At 34.2% G+C, this 24664-nt stretch overlaps 1 protein-coding gene across 2 annotated transcripts in view; it reads left to right on the top strand.

Moving 5' to 3' along the window:
• The window catches only part of ATG5 (autophagy related 5), a 127556-nt gene that overhangs the window by 65541 nt on the left and 37351 nt on the right, over positions 1 to 24664 (top strand). For both annotated transcript variants that reach the window (XM_045544104.1, XM_045544105.1), the window contains one exon: positions 7146 to 7240. In XM_045544104.1, coding sequence (XP_045400060.1) covers positions 7146 to 7240 — 95 coding nt within the window. The remainder of the gene's footprint in view (positions 1 to 7145; positions 7241 to 24664) is intronic.

The following is a 24664-nucleotide window of genomic DNA, read 5'->3' as shown; positions in this document are numbered from 1 at the left end:
GTGGTAGCATGAACACAGAAATAATTGCATTGGATATTTAGATTACCATTCTTGATGCCAATTTTCTGAGACTGTAGCACGTATTCTGTAGGGCAAAGGAGTAAATGTCTTCTCGCAGTTTATTCTCAGACAATAATAGTCCAGGTCAAAGTTCTCCTGGGATCTGGGTTTTACTGCTCTTCTGATTAACTTAAACCACAGATTTCCCAGGCTGCAATCCTACTGCCAAGATATGTGTACAGGATTTAGGATTAGCCTCCTCCAGGACTAGTACTCCTCAGTCTTGATGCAGAGGCCAGCCCACTGGTCCTGCCTACTTCCACGTTCATGATGAATTTTTAGGGGCTTTGAAGCGTTTTCAAGGCAATTTGCTTTGTTTAGGACCTCCCCATCAGATGTATCTCAATAACTTTAAACCTAAAACAGTAAAGCTGAACTCCTTTGTGGCTCATATATAAATGTATAGGTTTGGTTCTGTTGAGCAGTATCCAAGCACTGATGAATGTGCCGAAGAAAAGAGAATTACTCATGCCCCTAGTTCAGCCCAAGTCCCCTATTATTAGGTAATTAAGTGTGAAATGTCTGATTTTCATAAGTACTAAATTTGAGCTTGATCTCCAGCATTTCACTTTGACACTTCTTGTTTTATTTTTATTGTGAAGGTACATCCTCAGTCTTTCAAATGTTTGTTTTGGCTTGTGATTCTCTTTCACATTTTTTTCTTTACGGCAATTTTTGTGAAACCATGGATAAGTCAAAAATTCATGTTATTTTCTAATGTGAGTTCCATCATGGAACCAGTGCAGTGCAGACAGCTCAAAATATCAGCAAAGTGTTTGGGAAGGATGTGGCTAATGAACACACAGTACATCAGTGGTTTGGGAAGTTCCATTCTGGTGATTTTAATCTTGAAAATGAGCCACATGGGTGACCTGAGACCAAGGTGGATAATGATGAGCTGAAAGCGATAGTGGAAGTGAATCCATCTCAACCTACACATGAATTAGCAGCAAGGTTTGATGTTACTATTGTAACAATATTGGAGCATTTGAAATAAATGGGTAAGGTAAAGAAGCTGGACAGATGGGTTCTGCATGAATTAAATGCGTGTCAGAAGGGAACTCTTAACGAAGCTTACCTTTTCTACATTGTATTGTTACACGTGATGAAAATGGACTCTTTTTGACAATTGGCAAGTGTTTGGCACAATGGTTGGATAAAGATGAAGTGCTGAAACAGTCCCAAACCAAAATTCATCAGAAAAAGCTAATGGTGTCTGTTTGGTGGTCCAGCGCTGGTATTATCCACTACAGCGTCATGAAACCTGGTCAGTGGATTACAGTGGATGTCTACTGCAATCAACTGGACGAAATGATGAGGATGCTTGTGCTAAGCAGCCGAGATTGGTCAATAGAGACAGACCAATCCTCTTGCAAGACAGCACTCTACCACATGTTGCACAAACAACGCTGCTTAAACTACAGAAGCTGTACTTGGAAACTCTCTGTCATCCACCATATTCACCAAACCTTGTACCAATTGACTACCACTTCCAGGCTTTGGGCCACTTCTTGCAAGGAAAAAGATTCCATTCTCCACAAGCTATGGAAAATGCCTTTTGTGATTTCACGGCCACTGGCTCTCCAGTCTTCTTCGCTGCCAGCATAAACAAGTTACCATTAAGATGGCAAAACTGTGTCAATAGTTTAGGTGCATACTTTGATTAATTGTACTGCTTCTTGTTTGAGATATAATAAACTACACTTTTGATTCAAAATCAGACAGTTGGTATTTAATGACCTAATAACATATGATTGTCATAATTTGACCTGACTCAGAAGACAAATGAGTTTGAAGATACATCACTTATTTAACACCTGCTTCTGGCAACCTACCAGTAAATTACTATTTTTCTTTTTTTCCTCCTATTTTGTCTTATGAAGATGTTTAACGTGTTCTATATGAGGAAATTAATTCAAATAAGTCTATATTTGGATATGTTTTCTGTTACCTTGAAAGCATCTAGTTAAAACAGTACATATATTACATGACCATGTGTAGTAATGATTTGAATAATATTGTTGATACAAAACTTTGTAGAGGGTGGGTTCCCTTTAGTATTGATTTTCAGCCATTTGCTTTTTTCTTCAAAGAAAATCTTAGAGTCTATCTTTTGTGTGCTGTCAAAATCTGACATTTATTTGGGATGCTGTGACTGTGTTCTCTTTGGCATCATAGGTGTTAAAGACCAGGAGGTGGATAGTGTATACATGTGGAGGCCACTTTATCCCTTTCCTGTTGTTTGAGGTTTCTAGCCCACTGAAATGAGTCTGACTAGCAGTCTCCTTCCATGTCCTCCATGTCTCCTGTGGGGGATTTTAGACACATTATTTGTGGCATAAGAATGTAAAAAAATTATTTTGCAAGGAGTTCTTACCTCCCATAAAATTTAAGTGGAAGTATAGATAAATCCTTTTCTGCTGTTTTTCCATGTAAGGGACAAAGAATAAAAAATTGAGCAACTTTATGTCTTAGATATGTTATTTAGAGAGATCTGAAATTAAAAAAAAGTTTTCTGGATGTTTTAAAAATTTGTAATATGGAAGTGTAACTCAGAGAATGAGGAGAAAATGGTGGCTGTGAGGGTTTTGAGAAATTCTGTTTTTAATCTTTTTAAAAAAAATAGATTGAATATTTCCGTAGAACAGGCCTTTAATTTTATGATCCTTGATTTGGTAGCCTTCTTAAACCAATGTTAAGTTTTTAAAAACCAACTTCTTAGTCATATTGCTAATAGCACTGGCAAGAAGTATGTATGTATTAATATCTTCCTTTCTACCATTGTATGAATAAACTAAATGACTGCCAGTTTTAATTTTCTCCTACTTAGTTCTTTGTTTTGTTTTAGAATTAGAACCAAGTAAATCTGAAAGTTGTTGAAGTTGATGTACATTTATCTACAATTATAGTTTGTAAAATGAACAGCCAAAGACCATTATGCTTTTGTTTCTTATAACTACTGTTCCTGGTGGCTGATAGAACAAATAACCAATTTTATGACATAATTATAATAATAGCATAGTTCCAATCAATATCTAAACTATATTCAGAAACAGTTCAGTATTCATTATTGGATTCATTAGTATTTAAGGAGATAGTAAAACATCCTTTCTTCAATTTTATTTTAACTATCAATTAGGGTATGGAAGGAGGTACTAATATAAAATTTAGTATAAAGAACACTTGGTTATACATTCAATCTCAGCACTGATTTCCTTTTACTTCTATTTTTATCTCTCTTGTTAATAACTTTGACCTATAAAGCTTAGTTTATTCTTGGCTGGGGTATTTTTACTTATTGCTGAGAAAATGTTCTTTTCATATAAGAATATAACATTTTTATGAAATTAAAAAGTAATATTAATTAATATAGATCTTTTGTGTGTCTCTTTTCCTTTTAAACATAGTTGTATCTGTCTGGGTCCAATCAGGAGATAGAAACCACAGAGTGGTTTAAACAGGGTAAGTTTTATATAAAAAATCGTTAAACTCTGATAAAAGAGTGGCTATAAGATATAAGAAAACCGCATGTGGTATTCGAACTTGCAAGGGGCCCCTTCCCCAAGCTCAGACCTTGCTGGAGAAGTTCACCGTTTTGCCCAGGCTGGAGTTGGTCTGTAGTCCACAGACAGTCATGGCAATCTGGAATGCAGGTGATGAGCAATAGGTGGTATAGATATGCAAAGGTGTGGGAAACTGCGGATGAGCAGCCCGTGTGGTCCTGCAGAGGAAACTGAGGTGTTGATAAGGTCAAGGGGTCTTCAGTGTACCTATGCAGGCAGTATTCTGTATTTCAGAGTTCTGGATTCTGTGTTGAGAGGGTTATCCCTGGGTCAGGCAAGGCTGCAAAGTTACTGAGAGGCTTGGTATCTGCTCATGTGCCTGCGACAGGATTCCACCTGATGTCCACACCCCCATGCCACTGATCCACCAGGCAACATTTGAAAATCTCCAGAGAGCCCTTTGATCCACAATCTTATTTTAGCACTCTCTGCTGAGAAATCTTAAAGTGGTTGTCACAGTAGAGATGCTTAAAGGATTAGTGTCCATATGACAGTGCATATTTTGAAGAGTGAATTTGGAACTTAGATTAATTAAATTGATAACTGGCACAATATTGTTCCTTTTTCCAGTTTACCTTTTTGCCATGCAGGTATGTAAAAACTTTTTACTGATTATCTCTCTGTACTCTCTATTGCTTGTGTTTATTCTCCTTCCTATAGCCCTGTTGACATTTTGGGTCAGACAATTGTTTTAGGGAGCTGTCCTATGCATTATAGTATGTTTAACAGCATCCCTGGCCTCTGTCCACTATATGCTAGTAATATACACGCATAGAATCATGACAACCAAAAATGGCTCTGGACAATACCAAATGTCTGCCTAGGGAGCAAAATCTTCACCGTGGTTGAGAACCACTGTTATAGCACTTGTTTTTTTCTCTGTTAGAACCAGTATAAGTCTCTCATTTAATAAGGGTTTGCTCGTATTTTTAAACAGGTTTTATTTTAATAAAGAGGAAATCTTAATTATAAAATTTTATTTTTAGATGAGGCATTAGAAACAATTTAACTCGTTTTTCATCTAACAGGAATCAAGTCTGAATTTTCAATAGGTTTTGTTTCTAGTTACCTTGCTATTTAATTGCAAATAGGATTAGAACCCAAAATTTTCTAAATGAAAAGCTATGTTCATAGTGTTCTATTACATTCATTCTTTGATTCAAGAGCATATACTATGCATGCACCATACTAGGTGCTTAAGATTTAATTTAATGATGAGGCAGTGAATAAAATTTGAAGTATGCATGAAGAATCATTTTATTTAGCTATCACGTTCTTGATATTTAATGGAAGATATTTTTAAAAGTATTAGAAGAGTAATTTTTTCATATATAAAAGGACTATGTCAAAGAAGCTACTCTTAGCATTAAGATAAAGTATCTTTTTGTGAATGCAACTGTTGTAACAGTATTGAATCAGAAGACAAAGATTCTGGTCTTGGTTCTTAAACATGTAACAATGTGGGCCTCAAGTTATTATCTGTGAAAGTGTACTGGACTAACTGGATTCAAAATTCCCTATCCTACTAGTTCTAATATAGTACAAGTCTTCCCCTAGATTGGAGTTGAAAACAGGAATAGGGAAGGCCTAAAGTTTCTCGCAGTCTTCTAGGACTGGGGGTATAAGAAACAACTAAATTTTCTTTTTTTAAATATAGTTAAGATGGTTTAAGCAGAATCAATAATAGATTGCTAGTAAATTGGATTGAGACAAGTCCAGTAGTAGAGAATGTGCTTTTAATACCAAGCTGAACTGAATTTCTGGATCTATTTACTTGTTTTACAGAAATTTGATTCTGATAAAAATTTCTAAGCATAAAAAATATTTTATTATAAGGTAGGATCTAGGTAAGTTAAAAAGGAGTTGCTTGTTGGCTGTGGTGGCATGCACTGATAGTCCTAGCTACTTAGGAGGCTGAGGTGGGAGGACTGCTTGAGCCCAGGAGTTTGAGAGCAACCTGGGCAACATAGTGAGACCATGTTTCTAAATAAATAGATAGATAGATAGATAGGTAGATAGATAGATGGATGGAGAAATAAATGGAGAAATAAATAAATAAAAGGAGTTGCTTAAAAAACAATATGGAAAAATATTTGTAAATCCCATATCAGATAAGGAGCTTGTATCCAGAATACATAAAGAACTCTCACAACTCAAAAATAAAAAAGACAACCTAGTTTTAAAAGGGGCAAAGGATTTGATAGATATTTCTTCGGAGAAGTTGTGTATATGTCCAGTAAGCACATGAGAAGGTGCTCAGCACAATTAGTCATTAGAGAAATGCAAATCGAAACCACAATGAAATACTACTTCATGTCCACTAGGCCGATTATAATTAAAAAGGCCAACAGTAACAAGCATTGGCAAAGATGTGGGCAAATTGGAACCCTCTTACCTTGCTAGTAGAAATAGTTTGGCATTTCCTCAAAATATAGTTACCATGTATCAGTTAAACAGAGTACCTTATGACCCATCAATTCCAGTCCTAGGTACATACCCAAGAGAATTGAAAACTTAAGTCCACACAAAAATTTGTGCACAAATGTTTATAGTAGCATTATTTACAGTAGCCAAAAAGTTGAAACAACTCATATGTCCATCAACTGATGGATAACCAAAATCGGATAACTTCATATGATGGAATATTATTCAGCTGGAAAGCAAATGAAGTTCTGATACATACTACAACTTCAGTGAACCTTGAAAATATTATGCCAAGTGAACAAATGAGGCAAATGCAAAAGACCACATATTTTATGATTCCATTTATATAAAATGTTCAGAATAGGCAAACCATAGAGATAGTGATTGCCGGTGATTTTCAAGGGCAGGGGAAAGGGGTGTATGGGAGTGGCTGTTAATAGTTATAGGTTTCTTTTTGGGATAATGAAAATGTTCTGAGCTCTGACTGTACTAAAAATGACTGAATTGTATACTTTAAAAGGGTGAATTTTATGGTATGCAAATTGTATTTCAATAAGGTTTTTTTTTTAATTAAACTTGAAAAATTTAAGGAGTTTATTCAGTCTGGGGGTAAGCTGCACTTGACAGTTCATAAGTGTCAGTTCCGTGTTTCCTTCGAAGCCTTTCCTATAATTTTATCCTCTTTGATGTTTAATATTTTGACTTTGTTTCTTTACACAAGTTCTGGTTAACATTTAGGTTACTTGAAGCTGGACCTTTATAGGTTAGCAGTAGGAGTAGGATCAGGAGAGTCAAGACATCTATTCCCTACATGGTATTTTTTGCCTTGATAACATAAATAGTCATGTATCTGTTTAGGATTTCTCTTAATAAGGAAAAAAATGTCTATGTGAATATCTAGGAAGAGGAAGCAATATGTAGAAAAATTAATTTTATTTCTCGTTTTATGTTTAGTTATGAGAAGATAAGTTAAAAAATGCTATATAAATGAAGTACTTTCAGAAACTTGTAGGAGGATGTTTGAAACTTTTATCTTGTCATATGTGATATTTCATTATAACGTTCATTTTTAATAACAAATAATTTATATCATTACAGACAGATTTGACCAGTTTTGGGCCATCAATCGGAAACTCATGGAATATCCTGCAGAAGAAAATGGATTTCGTTATATCCCCTTTAGAATATATCAGGTAGGAAGTAACATTTTAAAAACTCTCCATTTCTGAAAGCCTTAGATATCTTATTTCTTGAAGCACTCTAGTCCAAAACTCTTAAGTTTTTATAGTAACTGAACAATATTAGGGTTTTTCAGATCTGTGTCTTTTGGTGGCAATCAGATCAGAGACTGTACTGAAATATTTGACTCATGTAGTTGATATTCATTATTTATAGATTTTCTATTGACAGATTCACCTACTTGCTAAAATTTATTTGTAGCCTCAAAGTTTCTACTTGGAGTACTTCTGCGATCATTCACAGACATGTGCAGAGTAGTGAAAAATTCAATTCACCCAACATGTGTATTCTCAGCTCAGGTTGAACAAAGTGATACTCTGCCTTCTTGTTTTATCTGTCATACTGTAAACAAGTGTTCTTTTCACAGCCTGTTTAGTGCCATGTTGTTCACATTTTTGTGCTTTTTGTTGGTGATTTTGCTGTTTAAAATGGACACTAAGCATATGCTGGTGTGCTGCCTTTAAACAGAAACACAAAACAAGATTATGTTTTGATTGGTTGACGAACATGTGACTAAGGCTCACAGAAACATAACCCCCTATTTCCCCTAGGAGCAATGGTTCAGTATTTGCCAATTCAGTGTTTGCAGTGACTTTATAGAACATAACTAATGCAAATAACAAGAACCAACTGTATTTATTTGTTTTAGGTGGTGAGTCCTCAGTATTGTACAAAAAAGTAGACAGTAAGCTCTCAATTCTTTCTTATAGCACATTTCTATGAGGTAAAGAAACTTCGTGTTCTGTAGAGTACTTTAAAAATCCTGTGTGCTTGGCATATAGCAAATATTGAATGTATGGCATTCCTGGAAGCAAGTTACTTACAATTGTGAAAAAAGCATTTAAGAACACGAATTGGAAACATAATTTCACAGGCATAGACTAATCTGGGATTTCCATGTAGACTTAAAAAGATCTTGGTATAACTTCCTTTTATAGCCATTTTCAGTGTCCCACAATCTTTATTGATAATTACGTCTATAGTTATTTTTTAATTTTTTATAGAACCATCACAGAACTGTGTGTTCAAAGAGGAAAACAAATTATCTAATTGAAAAGAAGCAAACAAACAAAAATTTCAATATAATGGAAGAACGATGAGTATTTCTAATTTGGTGATGCAGGCATAATTTTCAAGTGCTTCATATTTATCACAGAGGCAGGGTTATTGTTGTATGTTCGTGCTGTTAGTCCAGGGTTTAGAAAAGTACCTGGCATGTGAATTTTTGTTAATTCATTAAATCACGTATTATTAATCAATTTATTTTCATTATTTATGTTCTTTTTATTGTACTATGTGCTCCATAGTAACATACCATAAGGCATTCCCACAGCCTAGTAAAATATCTTACTTGTGGACTTTAGCTGAATAAAACATATCATAGACTCTGAAGACATTTCCAAAACAAGAGTTCCAAAACTGTTTTGAGATTTATGCCTCCCAGCACTTAACTGGGGTAAGTTCTGGCATGTATATGTAACTACACTGTAGTTTCTTTATTATAATACTTTAAGCTCCTGTAGGGAAAGTGTATTATACTTATTATAGGGATTATTATTATCAGAATAATAAATAGTACAGGTATACGAGGAAAGGTTTTCCTTTTTGAATTTATCATTCTGTTCCAGGGGGAAATTGTCAGATTAATCCATACCTCTTTATTGTGGTATCATAATACAGAAGGATTCAGATAAAGAGAGAGGGGGAGGGAGGGAGGGAGGTAAGGAGGAAGAAAGAGAATATGTGTGTAAGAGAGAATGGTTTTTATAAAGTTCTATAATTAGATAGAAAGTGGTAAGGTAGAGAGTTCTCAAAATTTGCTTGACAAAACCTGGCTGCCAGATGGGGACTCTTCTAAGGACAGAGCCTCCTTCCTGATGGTTCCTGTGTCAAAGCAGTTGGGCGGTTTTTCCTTAAACAGAAAGAGACAAAGAGCCTGCCTGAGGACTTTATTGGTTCTACTTGACCTGCTTAACTTTCCTTTTGCCTTTATCCTGTTTCCATATTAGTTCTTAATTGAATTTGATTAAAATGTTAGAAGCGAGATATGGAAGTGAATATAAAAATTTAGGAGTCTTAATTTTTGCTAATTTATCATTTCCTGGTTTTTCCCATTTCCCTATTTTGTATTTTTGAATATTCTTTTATGCCTTGATTAAAGGAAGATGGAGCTCTACTTTCCATTTTCCTAGTTATATTAATATGATTTAAAGGTGTCATCAGATTTCTGTTGCTGACTTCTTTATCTGATTAGTTTTTATGGTTTTGTTACTCTATAGCTTTCATTTATGTAGCATTTTGATTAATTAGCACCTTTTATTTTTTAAACATACTATATGTAAATTTCTTACTATTTGAGACCTTAAATTAGTAAATGAATTTAAAACCTGAAAATCTAGGTTTATTTAGATAAACAAAGAGCATAATTTTTACTAAAATATTTATTTTACCTTGCAGAATCGTAGAATAGAATAGAATTCCTGTATAGAAAGGAGGAGATGAAGGGACACTAGGCATGCTTGAGCGAAGCCTATTTTATCCTGTTGAAGCCTCAAAACCATCTTAAAGACAAAGGAATTATTATCTGATTTTACATATGAGGAATCTGAAGCTCAGGGATTTTAAGTCAGTTGCTCAGGATCACACAAATGAAAAATGGAAGAACTGGAATCCAGACCTAGGTCTCATTTATGAACAAAATATGATTTTTTGTTTATAAATTAAGTTTATAGAATTTTCAGAATACAATTATCACAAAAAGTGAAATCTACCTTCACCAATTGAGTTGATAGAAACCTAGAAAACCTGTGACTGATGGTGTTCTTTAAAGACTTTAATAAAGATTATTGTCAAATTATTTCTTTTTCATCTGTAATTCATTTATCATGAGCTCAAAATGACTATAATCAAGTGACAGAATTTTAGTGGTAAAAGTTAAATTGGTTCAAAAGCCGTCTAGAGATGTCATGGACCAAAATGTGTCATTTCTGTCATTTACATAACAGTTTAGTTTGGTGTGTGAGTTTCGGGTTTGTGTTCGTGAAATCCAGGTGTGGCATATTAGCTAGTATTCTAGAGATGAGGTTAATGACAGAGGAAATGTTTCAGAAATGTAACCAAAATGTTATTTAGAATAACACACAAACACATGGTGATTAATGAAGGTATTTGTCAAAAAGATTTGAAAAAAAAAAAAGACTGTGAGGTCCTTAGGCACTGGTATTTATATTATAGAATGAAAATCAGGCACATCCTTTCTCTTTTTCAAGAAGCAATGGATTTATAAATGTTATCCTGTGATTATACTTTGAGTAAGAAAAATTCATCTCATTCATTCATTTAACAAGTTCATTTACTCAAATATTCACATCCCTTGCCCTGTACTATGCACAGGTGATACAAGTGGTGCTTAGTATCATACAACACCCCTTAGAGAGCTTGTCATCTAAAGGTAGAAAGACACTAATTGACTAAATATGCAAGCAGATATAAAATCAGAACTGTGATTGCTGTGAAGAGCTATATAGTGCAATAAAAACCTAATGCCCCTAGCAGCCATTTGTTTGAGAGATCAGAAAAGGCTGCCCTGAGGAAGTGTTGCATCCCCAGAGATCTGACAGATGGATGGACTTAAGGTAGGCAGACAGTCATGAAAAGAACTTTGTAGGGAAAGAGGACATTGTATGAGGGCAGCCTGTTTTGTCTTGAGCACAGAGAGATGGGGCAGTAACGCTGTGAAGGTAAGCATCAGACCGTATTAAGGAGTTTCTCTTTATCCTGTAAAAAATGGGAAATCCTCAGGGATTTTTAGTAATATGAATATCCATTCATTCAACAAAGATCATTTAGTCACCTACTTTGTTCTACATGTTATTCTTGAGGTTATAAATAAATTTAGAGAATCCTTAAGAAAAATCTAGCGATGTCATTTTTAGTTTTAAACAAGAACACACAAAGCTGATAAAAATGCCAGTTTACTAATAAAGTTAAAATGGTTCCTACTTATCTTTAGAAGAAGTTGTTCATCAGTTATATAATAGTAAAATAAAGTAGAATTTGAACTTAATTTTGTTCCCTTTCATAATCCTCAGAACTCTGCTCCCTTTCCCATTTATTATTTTGATGTAAAATAGTTCATTTATGTCATTAACGCTCCATTAATATCTTAATTCTTTGGGGAGGTTTACTAGCCATTTTACTTAAGCAAACTATTTAACTTGTATTATAACGTGCTAAAAATACTTAATCTAGATACTTAGGGGTTTGCAGGGAAAAAGAGTACATTTTTTTAAATGGAAACTAGGATGTCAGGAGTTAACTTGGCACTTCCTAAAATGAAGAAGGAGCCAAATTTTAGACTGTTTTGTTCCCAGATGTTGAGTTATGAATTTTGAAAAGTGAGGACAATAGAAATGTGTGGCAAATTATGGCCATGTTTGTTAGGATTCCTCCCTTCAGGGTTGTGGCAATATTAGTGAGAAATTACAATTCTCCTCTTCCATTGTTTTCCATTTTAGTAGGTATCTTGCAATAACTTCTAACAGAAAAGCCAGAGGCCAAGAAGACGGACTAATTTAGTGAACTGAATATTATTGCTTTTAATTTAGTTTTTAGTCACTTCAAAAAGATCCACTGCATAATTTGTAAAACATTTTGAATTTTGCAGAGATATTTAATATCTTTAGCAGAATAAACTGTAAATATCCTCTCTTCCACACCTGATGATACGTTACTTTTTTTTTTTTTTTTACTTTATGGTACCTTTTCTTTTTAAACAAATTTTTAATCATGGTAAAATATACGTAACGTAAAATTTACTATCTTAACCATTTTCAAGTGTGTAGTTCAGAGCATTAATTACATTCACATTGTTGTACATTCATTCTCCTAAACTCTTTTCATCTTGCAGAACTGAAACCCTATGCCTATTAAACAACAACTCCCTTTTTCTCCATTCTACTTTCTCTGAGTTTGACTACTCTAAGTACTTCATATAAGAGGAATCGTACACTGTCTTTTTTGACAGACTGGTTTATTTTAGCATAATGTCCACATTGTTCATCTATGTTGTATCATGTGTCAGGATGTCCTTCTTTTTAAAGGCTTAATAATAATATTGTATGTATATACTACATTTTAATTATTCATTGAAACTTCAGTTACTTCCACCTTTTGGCTATTATGAGTAATGCTGCTATGAACATAGTGTATTAATCTGTGTCCTCCAGAGAAACAAAACCAACATGATGTTTGTATGTGTGTAGTGGGGGAGGGGGAGAGATTTATTTTAAGACATTGACTCACACATTTGTGGAGGCTTGGTGAGTCCAAGATGTGATAGGGTAGGCTGGAGGAGAGTCAAGAAAGAGTTGTAGTTTAGGTCAAAGACAAGTCTGTTGGCTGAATTCCTTCTTGCTCAAGGGAGATCCATCATTGTTCTGTAAGGCCTTCAGCTGATTAGATGAGCCTCTTTCACATTATGGAGGGTAATCTGCTTTAATCAGAGTCCATCAATTTAAATGTTAATCTCTTCCAAAAAAGCACCTACATAGAGACATTTAGAAAAATTTTTGAACAAATATATAGGCCCAGCCAAATTGTCATTTAAAATTAACCATCGTAGGCCAGGCGCAGTGGCTCACGCCTGTAATCCTAGCACTCTGGGAGGCCGAGGCAGGTGGATCGCTCAAGGTCAGGAGTTCAAGACCAGCCTGAGCAAGAGCGAGACCCCGTCTCTACTAAAAATAGAAAGAAATTATCTGGCCAACTAAAATATATATAGAAAAAATTAGCCGGGCATGGTGGCGCATGCCTGTAGTTCGAGCTACCCAGGAGGCTGAGGCAGTAGGATCACTTAAGCCCAGGAGTTTGAGGTTGCTGTGAGCTAGACTGATGCCACGGCACTCACTCTAACCCGGGCAACAAAGCGAGACTCTGTCTCAAAAAAAAAAAAGAAATTAACCATCGTAATGGATGTATGAATATCTCTTGGAGACCTTGCTTTCAATTCTTTAGAGTATTTACCCAGAAATAGAATTTATGTATCATATGATAATTTTATTTTTAGTTTCTAAAGAAATGGGCATACTGTTTTTCCATAATAGCTACATGATTTTACATTCCCACCAACAGTACACAAAGGGTTTCAGTTTTTCTACATCTTCATCAACACTTGTTATTTCCTACTTGTTTTTTATATTAACTATCCTAATGGATGTAGGGTGTAATCACCAATGAATAGTGGTGTTGAGCATCTTTTCATGTGTTTGTTGTATATCTTCTTTGGAAAAAAAAAGCTGTTTAACTCCTTTGCCCATTTTTGAATCTAGTTTGGATTTTTTTGTTGTTCTTGAGTTGTAGGACCTAATATATTTTTAATGGCTAATCATATTCAGTCTGTGAGTGTACTATAATGTGTTTAGTATTCTCTATCAAGTTTTCTTTTTGTTTCTAGTTTTTGCTGTTACAAACAGTGCTGCAGTAAACAGCATTATATATGTATTCTTTGAGGTATGGAATAGGTACCAAGAATGGGGTTTGGAGTCAAAAGGTAGAGATTCAAAAAAATCAATTTGCCAGATTACTTTTAAAAAATGTACCAATATAAATTTCAGCCAGCAATATTTAGGGGTATGCTTCTCACCTTACATCTCCACCTCCAGTAGGGCATTATAACTCTCACTTTCAGTAGTAGTATCAGTATTAAAGAGATATATCATTGTCACTTCAATTAACGTTTCTCTCATACTTAGTTTATAAATCTATTTATCTTTTTTGGCCATTTGGATTTGTTTTTCTGTAAATTGCCTTATATTTTGTTTTGCCTATTTTTCTTCTGTTATTTCTTTTTATTTTGTAAAAGGTTAATTTTTATAAGTATTAAGCTTTTTGTATCAAACACATTGTAAAAAAATTATAACTGTACAATTTTTATGATATATTTGTATAAGAAATTTTAAATTTTTATATAACAAATATATAAAATTTTGGCTTGCAGGCCATAGTTTGCTGACTCCTAATATAAACTATCCCTTTTCACTGGTCAAATATGCTAACTCTGCTTTATATTAAAAGTAGTTTGTCTACTAGAATCTATTTTTGTATTCTCTATTCCAGTCTATTAGTATATTTATTTATTCTTGTGCTAGTATTATTTTTATTAAATTTTAGTGTTCTTATATCTGCTAGAACAATTCAATCCTTTTCCTTGGTTCATACTTTTCATGATTATTCTCTCAGTCATTAATTTTTCCATATGACTTTCAAAATCATTCAATTCCTCATACTATCCTATTTGATTATAAATGAAAATACCTTAAATTTCTTCTTATGTTATTATATTAAGTCTTCCCAGACAACATGATACACCTTTCTCATTCAGATTTTGTTTTACATTCTGTGTAGATTTTAAGGTTCTCTTCAATTAGGTCCTGTGCTTTTCTTTTTATTTATAGGTGTCTTGTAGATTTCACTTTTCTTTATTTCCATTTCTAGGTGTTTATGATGTCAGCAAAACAAACAAAATCCTCTTCCCACTGTTTTTTTACCAACCATTTTTTTTTCTTGCTTTCTTGTATTGCCAATACTGTATTGAATGATGATGGTCCTAGCAGACATTTCTGTTTGGTATCTGTTATTAATTGGTATGGTTTTAATGTTTCATCATTTAGAATGATAGCATAGTCTTTAATTTCCTTCTAGAGTTTATAATTAGAAATGATGCTAAATTATTTGCTAGTTTAAGTTGCTACTTTCCCCTTTTTATCCTTTTAAATTTGATACTTGTTTTCATTCCATTAATGTGGACCCTCCCTTACCTGAAGCTCATAATCATGTTATTATAAGATAGTACCCATTTTACTCACCAACACACTATTTTACTGCTTTTCCTTCCCATACGAAGAAATCTTTAGCCTACTTTCTCTTCACTCCTCCGGTCTTCTTCCACTTTGCAGAGAGACCTATGTAACACTTGTTGGCTCCCTAAGGCCTAGGTTTTTGCTAAAATAGTTTAGGATCTTCAGTTCTAGGCTAACTTTGGATTTTTCTTTACAGATTGTGTCTCCTATTTCAAGGATACTTAGCAGTTGTATTTGATATCCCAGAGAGTCTGTCAATGTTAAAGGTGTCAGGGCTCTTGGTAGACGTCTCTGTTCCCTGGTCATCTCTTTCTTTTTCTGCCTCAGGAGAAGAAAGGATTCAGTCTCTTATTCAACTTTTCCTCAGCTTTTGGTGATGATATGCTTGCTGGTTCTTAGGCTCATGTCCACCCAGAGAGGAGAACACTGCAGAGATTTCTAGCTCTCTCCATGTAGGTCCTGGCCTAATCCCAGCAGCTTCTTAGCTCAGGAAAACTGGTGTGTTGAATAGCAGATGGAATTGAGAGAAAAAGGGAGAGAGGGGAACAGTAGTCCCCAGAATCTCCTCCAATAATTGTTGTTAATGTGTTATTAATATTTTTCATTTAAATAATTATATAACAGTAATACTTGGGGGATGGTATCTTTAGTACTTAATTCACATCCTAGTTATGTATGCTAAGCTATATATGCTAGATATATGTTGAGAATCTGCGCTTAAAAATATGATTTGTATCTCACATGTAAAGAAAGCCAAGAAAGTATAGAATGGATGAATGCTCAGTGCTTAAAAGAACTTTACATCTGATTCAAGTAATGGTAACAGTTATAAAAAGACCAATACTGGTATATTGAAGACAACTTCAGTTAGTATTGAAATACATCACACAAAAAGGAAATTTTAAATAAAAGCAAAACTCAAGATCATTCATTTTCATCTTTTTATAATGATAGTAATCTAAGGCAAGTCTGTGAAGTAAATGTCATTTTTTTCCCAAAGTGCTTTAAATATTTATTAACCACCCCAGGAGAATTCTTCTTCAGTGAACATAGAGAAGCTAAGCCTCTGTACTGTACTTATGTTTTTGTGCTCTTTACAATGCCTTAGGTGTAATAGGTTCTGCGTAAGTATGTAAACAGTATGAACAAACTAAAGAAGTTCTAATCACCTGTGAAAGTTGTGGTTATTCCTGTCTCGTAATGTAATAGACTCTAATGTTCATACCATACATTATTTCTATAGAATTCTGGGCTGGGTTTTAAGTTAGGCAATAACTGTCATTTTCTACTATTGCTCTAAAGTTGTAGAACAAAGCATTATGGGATGTAAAATAATTTTTTAAATCTTATATTTTTATAGGGCTTTATATTTTGTAAAATTTTTTCATACTACTTCATTTGATCTTCCCAACAGCCCTATTGGGTAGACAAGGCAAGTATTACTTTTTTAAAGGTGAAGGTCAATGACCAGAGGACAAACAGTGAGCAGTGGAACAGGGACTAGAGTGTACATCTGTCTCAATGTATGCAGCATATGCATATTATGAAAGAATATCTTTTTTGCATGAAGATGAATGTGTTTATTGAGGCTTTAGAGGTATGTATGAGATTAATGTTTTATGGGCATAAGTTGGTTCAATTAATGAAGATTTCCTTGGAGCATTATGATTTAAATTTTAAAGGATTAAAGAAATAGAGCCCAATTTCTTTTATTTGGTTGAGTTTGCTTTTATTTAAAATTTCCTTTTTGTGTGATGTATTTCAATACTAACTGAAGTTGTTTTCTGAAATTAGTTGGAATTGTAATTATTTAAAAAATGTATGATTTAGCAAAGTAGCACAGTAGGGCTATTCAGGCACAGTGGATGTGAAGTGGAACATAAGATAAGACTATAGTAATAATTTAAGGATTTTTTTAAATCAAAGGCTCAAGAATTGGTTTCCTTAGATTTGTGGGTCTGACAATTAATATATGTGTATAAGTGTGTACGTATATACATGTATGTGCATGTATACACTTTAACAGTTATTTATTGAATTCATGCTTTGGACAAGCACAGTTCTGTGTGCTAGTGATATTAATTAGTGAAACAGGCACTGTGTTTGCTTTCAAGGGGCTTATAATAATAGACTGAACATACTACATATACACAGAGTAAAGTGACTTATATAACAAATATCACCACTGTGTTAAATTTTTCATTCGAGGACTATATATTTACTCACTTGAGGAGAATAGGTTTACTACCTGACACCCAGGAAAGTACCTTTAGTTACAAATTTAGATTAAATATTTCACAAAAGAAGATATGAGAATGGCTAATAAGCACATGAAAAGATAGACAATATCATTACTCATCAGGAAAATGAAAATTAGTAGCACAGTGAGATACCACTTCGCATTCACTAGATTAGGTAAATTAAAAAGACTGACAATGCAAAACACTTCAAAAGGCTGTGGAGCAAGTGGAAGGCTCATACATTATTAATAGGAATGTAAAATGGTACAAACCACTTTAGACCAGAGTTTGCCAGTTTCTTACTAAATTATACATATACTTATTTTCTGATCCAGTAGTTCCAACAGCTCCACTCAAGAAAAATGAAAATATATGTCCATGACAACACTTGTACACAAGTGTCCATAGCAAAGTTATTCATAATATCTCATCATCATAATAGTTCAAATGTCTATCAACAAGTAAAAATCTCATTGCATATAACGGAATACTGTTCAGAATAAAAGGGAATGATATATGTGACAACTTGGATAAATCTCACAGAACATTGTTAAGTGAAAAGAGGCAGACACAAAAGAGAATATACTCTATGATTCTATTTTTATGAAGTTCTAGAATAGACAGAACTAATCTGTAGCAAAAAGTAGTTTTCCTGGGGCCCAGGTCTGGGGCAGGTGGGGAGGATGGGGTAGAGACTGACCAGACCAATAAGAGGCAAGAAAGAACTCTAGAGGGTGATGGAAATGTCCTCTATCTGGTTGGAGTGGTGGTCTTAAAACTGTAATGCTTTGTAACAATTTGAACTGTTTACTTAAAATGTATCTGTTTGTAATTTATACCTCAATAACCTGATTGAAGTCATTGATTACCTGAAAATTAGGTGATCAATTAGATTACAGACTATGGAAATTCCTGGGAGTTTCTTGTGTAATAACTACCAAAACTGTAAATCATCTTAAGTAAGCCCTTCTTCCTTGTTCAATTAGGTTCTTGTGATATGCTTAGGTTTTGAGTTGGTTTTTCTAATTATTGTTTTTGTTTATGTCTTTGTTTTTACCTTAACCTTTTTTACAACTCTTTGCTGCTTGGTTTGAGTTGATTCCTTATCCCCTCCTCCTCAGGTTAAATTATAACGTAATTGCTTTCTTGACTAATTTTTACTTGACAGGATTTTGTATCCTATTCTGTACTTCAGTCATCAATTTGTGTTTATCTTAACAATAATCAGAATAGTACAAGAACAGTCACAGTGTTATGTATAGTTAGACAAACCTCTTTTAATTATCTTGTGTTCTTAAATGTTAAATTATTTTCTACAGGTTGTATTTCTATAATCTTAAGCAGCTTCAGAGCTGCAGGGTACTGATTAGGAACTGAAAAGAAGTTACTACAAATAGCAATGAATAGCTGGAATGGCATAGTGTAAGGTATGAGCTTAAAAATTTCTGAAGAATGTGAGATACTTGACACTAGACAGAAAGAATTGCCATATAATCTTAAATGTAAAAGTTCTGTATAATTTACTCAAATATTCTACAGTGTAGATCACCACTATCAAAATGTTGTGCAACAATAGATCACCACTCTGAATTTTAAAACATTTTCATCGTTCCCAGAAGAAACCCCATACCCATAAGCAGTCACCCCCCCACCCCCTCCACTGACCCCTGACCCAACTACTAATCTACTTTATATCTCTATGGATATGCTATTATGGAATTTCATATAAATAGAATCATGTGTGCCCTTTCATATCTGCCTTCATTTGACATAATATTTTCAAGGTTTTTCCTTGTCATACCATGTATCAGTACATCATTCTTTTTATGATTGAATAGCATTCTGTTGTATGGATATACAGCATTTTGTTTATTCATTCATTAGTTGATGAACATTTGGGTGGTTTCCACTTTTTAGCTATTATGAATAATACTGCTATGAACATTTGTGTGCAAGTTTTTGGGTGGACCTGTGTTTTCAGTTCTCCTTCATATATACCTAGGAGTGGGATTAGGGGGTCATGGTAACTCTATGTTTAACCTTTTGAGGAACTGTCAAACTATTTCCCTAAGTTGCTGCATCATTTTACATTTTCACAAACAGTGTGTGTGGGTTCCACTTACTCCGTATCCCCTCCCAACACTTGTTATTGTGCCTCATTTTGATTATAGCTATTCTAAGTGTGTGTGAAAAGCTATCTCATTGTGATTTTGCTGGGCATTTCCCTAATCACTGATGATATTGAGCACCTTCTTTGTTTGAGATGGGATCTCACTCTGTTACCCAGGCTAGAGTGCATTGACGTGATCATAGCTCACTGCAACCTGGAACTCCTGGGCTCAAGCAATCCTCCTTCCTCAGCCTTATGAGTAGCTGGGACTACAGGCATGTGCCACTATGCCTGGCTAATTTTTTTTTTTTTTTTTAGAGATGGGATCTTGCTATCTTGCCCAGGCTAATCTTGAAACTAGCCTAGTCTCAAGCAATTCTCCAACCTTGGCCTTCCAAAGTGCTGGGATTATAGGCGTGAGCCACTGTACCCATCCTGAGCATCTTTTTTCTTGCTCACTGGTCATTTGTATATTATCTTAGGGAAAATGTCTCTTCAAATTTTTTAATTGGGTTGTCTTTTCTTTGTTGATTTGAGAGTATGCCTTGTATGTTCTGGATACTATAGACACTTACTAGATACAAGCTTTACAAATATTTTTTCCCATTCTGTGGGATGTCTTGTCACTTGGTGATGTCCTTTGAAGCACAAAAGTTTTTAATTTTTCTAAAGTCCAGTTCATTTTCCTTTGGTTATTTACACTCTTGTATTGTCATTTTCAAGAAACTATTGCCTAATCCAAGGGAATGTAGATTTCCTCCTATGTTTTCTTCTAAAGTTGTATAGTTTTAGTTCTTCCATTTAGGTCTTTGATCTACTTTGAGTTGATTTTTGTATATGGTATGAGATAGAAATCCAACCTCATTCCTTTGCATATGGATATTCCAGTTCTCTCAGCACCATTTGTTAAAAAGGCTTGTCTTTCCCTCATTAAATTTTGTTGGCACCCTTGTTGAAAATTGATTGCCGGTAAACATATGGGTTTATATCTAGACTTTCAGTTGTATTCCATTGATCTGTATGTCTTACCTTTGCCAAACCCACACTGTCTTGACTCTTTAGGTTTGTAGTAAGTTTTGAAATGGAGAAATATTTTTTATTTGATTATTTGATTTTATTATACTATTAATTTATTATTTTTAATATTTATTTTTTATTTTTTTTATTATTTTGGCTTTTCTGAATTCCTTGTATTTCCATATGAATGTTAGGATCAGCTTCTCAGTTTCTGTAAAAAAGGCAGCTGGCATTTTGATAGTGATTGTATTGAATATGTAGATTAATTTGGGAAGTATTGTCATCTTAAACAATATTGAGTCTCCCAGTCCTTGACCACAGGATTTCTTTCCACTTATTTAGATTTTCTTTAGTTCATTTTAATGGTGTTTTATAATTTTTAACATATAAGTCTTAAACTTGTTTTGTTAAATTTATTCCTAAGGATTTTTTCTTTTTGATGGTGTGGTAAATGAATTTGTTTTTTATGTCATTTTTGGATTGTTCATTTCTAGTGTATATAAATAATACTGATTTTGGTATATTGATCTTGGGTCCCGCAACCCTGTTGAATTCCTTTAGTAGCTCTAATAGGCTTTTTTTGTTGATTCCTTAGAATATATTCTATGTATTCTAAGAATTTATCATTAGAATACATAGACCACGTCACTGCAAAGAGAAATAGTTCTACTTCATTTTCAATCAGAATGCCTTTTATTTCTTTTTCTTGCTTAATTTCCCCAGCTAGAACTTCTAGTATGGCATCAAAATAGAAGTGGCAAAAGCACATGTTCTTATCATGTTCCTGATCTTAGAGACAAAGGTTAAATTCTTTCATCATTAACTATGATGTTAGCTGTAAGTTTTTCATAGATGTGCTAAAAGTGATTAAGTTCTCTTCCATTCCTAGTTGAGTATTTTTTTAATCATGAAAGGGTATTTGATTTTGTAAATGCTTTTCTGTGTCTATTCAGGTGATCGTGTGGGATTTTTTTCCTTTATTCTGTTATTATGGTGCATTAATTCATTTTTCTTTTTCGAACTCACCTTGGATTCCTGGGGTAGATCCCATTTGGTCATGATATATAATCCCTTTCACATGTTGCTGGGTTTGGTTTGCTTGTTTTTCATTGAGGATTTTGTGTCTATATTTATAAGGAATATTAGTCTCTAGTATTCTTTTCTTGTGTTGTCTTTGTCTGGTTTTGCTATTAACTATTGAGCTCCTTAAGTAAATTTCTTAATTTCAGTTCTTATATTTTTCAACTCCAGAATTTTTGTTTGGTATTTTTTATAACTTCTATTTCTTTACCTCTATAATTTCTATTTGGTGAAAGATTGTTCTCATACTTTCTTTCAGTTCTTTAGACATGGTTTTTTTTTTAGTTCTTTGTACATATTTAAAATACCTCTCAAGTCTTCTTAACTGTTCCTGATCTTCGTCAGGAACAGTTTCTGTTGCTTTTCCCCCTAGTATGGCCCATGCTTTCTTGTATCTTTGCATGTCTTATAATTTTTTGTTGAAAACTGGACATTTTATATGATATAACTCTGGAAACTAGGTGCTCCCCTTCCCAAGGTTGGTTTTTGTGGTTGTTACTGCTGTTGTTTAGTTATACTTTCCTGAAGTAATTCTTCCCTGCTTGGTTAGCTTAGTGATCATCTATTGATTAGAAGAGATTTTCTTAAATGACTGAAACCAATATATCCCCCAGCCTTTGCTGAGGGGCTGTATGTGAATGTTGGCACATGCCTCCAACACTCAGGCCAGCAGTTTACAACTAGGTTTTACTTTCTTCTTGTACAAAGCCTCAAGGTTTGCCATAGGTGAGAGTTTAGGGCCTTCACAGATTTTGTCTGAGTATGTGCACAGCTCTATACATGTGTCTGGCCTCCTAGATTACCAGGAAGATGGAACTTTTCAGAGCCCTCTTGGAATTCTCATTTCCCAGATTTTTCTTTTAATTTTTTTGGTCAGCCCTAACTGTTACTGCTGCCTCAGCATAGCTGTGCTGTTTAACTATTGCCACTCATTTTTTCCATGAACACTCCTGGAAATAAGGTTGTTTGCACTAAGTGAGCTCTGAGTCAGGTGAAATAAGGTCTTTCGAGTTGGGTGTTCTAGGGAACTTGAAAGATCAAATAATGACAGTTTTTTAAGAATGGGGCTTTGAAAGGGCTCCAGCCCCTTTCTGACCCCTCCAGTGGCTGCTAGGCTGCTGTGGGGGCGGCTGTGTTGGCTTTTAAGGCCACCATGAAACTGGAGAGAGAAGGTGGGATTAGGGCAAGTTAAAACACAACAATTCTGTTGTTCTTACCAATATGCAACTGTTGTCCTTGAGTAAGTACTCTCTAGGTTGTTGCAAACTTTTGGTTAATATTTAGAGTTCAGAAAATGTTTATTTTGAGAATTTTCGCAAGTGTTCTTGTTGCTTTTATGGAGGAGAGTATTTTGAGGTCCTCTGCTGTTACTGATGACATCAGCACCTCTAATGATTCTTAAGTTTTGCATTTAGATGTGTGGACTTTGTTGAAATTTGGGAAAGAGAATAAAGACTAAGATGTTTTCTAAGTTTTTTTTTTTAAATGTGTTCTTTCTAATTATTTCTAAAATACAAAAAATTTTAACTCAGTATAAGTATTGCAGTAGATGATCAATGATTGCTTTCTATAAAAGTTGCGTATTTTTGATTATTTTGGAAATTTTTTTCCACATAGGTTTTCTGGTGAAGAACCTTGAAAAATATGAAAGAATTTAATTCCTCACATGCATTAATATACCAAGTGGTTAAAATGGAGAGCTTTTGATTTCGGCAGTTATATTCTAACTAGCTGTGTGATTTGGGACATTCACCTCACATCTCTGGGCCTCTATTTTATTATCTATAAAATAGAGATTAATAATATTTCTTAAGGTTTTTATGAAGATTAAATGTAATGCTTTTAATGAACTACTGTGCCTGGTACATAGTAAATAATTTGCAAATTATAGCTGGGATTATTAGATATTACTGACTTAAATCATAACAATTTTGCTGTGAATTATTTTGAAAACAATGATGACAGTTTGTCATATGTTCTATATTCTTTTATTTTATGACCAGTGGAGCATATCTGACAAATAGCTCACTCCATTTATCAGTGTATTTCTAGTCTTAACACAGTCTTCTCTGTGAGGTTTTAACAGTCCCAAGAATCTACTTCTAGTCAGTACCAGATACATAAACTACTTTTTCTTTTTCAGTTTCCAATTTCCTCTTTCTTTACCAGTTCAAGTCACCAGGCTCATACCTAGGAATAACTCTTTTGATCACTGTCTTTGAATTACAAATTCTCATGGACCAGAACCATTCACATTTATCCCCTTCTTGCTATTTGTACTGACTAACTTACTTCACGGCCCCAATCTCCTAGAGGAACTGATTTAGTGGTTCTTAGATTTTTCTACCTCCTTTCCCTCTCTCTCCAGGGTATTGATTTTTACGCTAATGTTAGTTGAATATTCCTAAAATATAGCTAGACTGCAACCAAATAATATCACATGCTATTCCCCAAAACATCTTTGATCTTTTATTATCTTACTCTGTTAACTCCTCCTAGGAATAGCTCCCACTCCAGAGTGCTTCTAAACTCACCTCAAATGTTACCTCCCATAGGAAGTCTTTCTTGATTTCTCCACACATGCCCCAGCCCTTCATACCATGTAGAAATTATTTCTTTTCTCTCTGAATTCTGTTTTAAAACATTTCATTCTACCTTTTTCTTTCTTTCTTTCTTTCTTTTTGGAGACAGAGTCTCCCTCTGTCTCCCAAGGTAGAGTGCAGTGTCATGGTAGCTCACCGCAACTTCAAACTCCTGGGCTCAAGCAATCCTCCTGCTTCAGCCTCCTGAGTAGCTGGGACTACAGGTGCATGCCATGATTCCTGGCTAATTTTTCCATTTTTTAGTAGAGAACAGGGTATTGCTCTTGCTCAGGCTGGTCTCAAACTCCTGAGCTCAAGCGATCCTCCTGCCTCAGCCTCCTAGAGTGCTAGAATTACAGGCATGTGCCCGAACCTTCTACCTTTTTTTATGACAAATGTAACTTTGGAAAATTAGAGCACAGCAGCTGGAAGAATCATCCATTTTACCCCCCTAATTTTGAGAATAAGACAACTTAAACAAAATTGACTT

The sequence above is a fragment of the Lemur catta genome, chromosome 2 (assembly GCF_020740605.2).
Source record: "Lemur catta isolate mLemCat1 chromosome 2, mLemCat1.pri, whole genome shotgun sequence".
Classification (NCBI taxonomy): domain Eukaryota; kingdom Metazoa; phylum Chordata; class Mammalia; order Primates; family Lemuridae; genus Lemur; species Lemur catta.
This window is presented reverse-complemented; position numbering and strand designations above follow the sequence as displayed.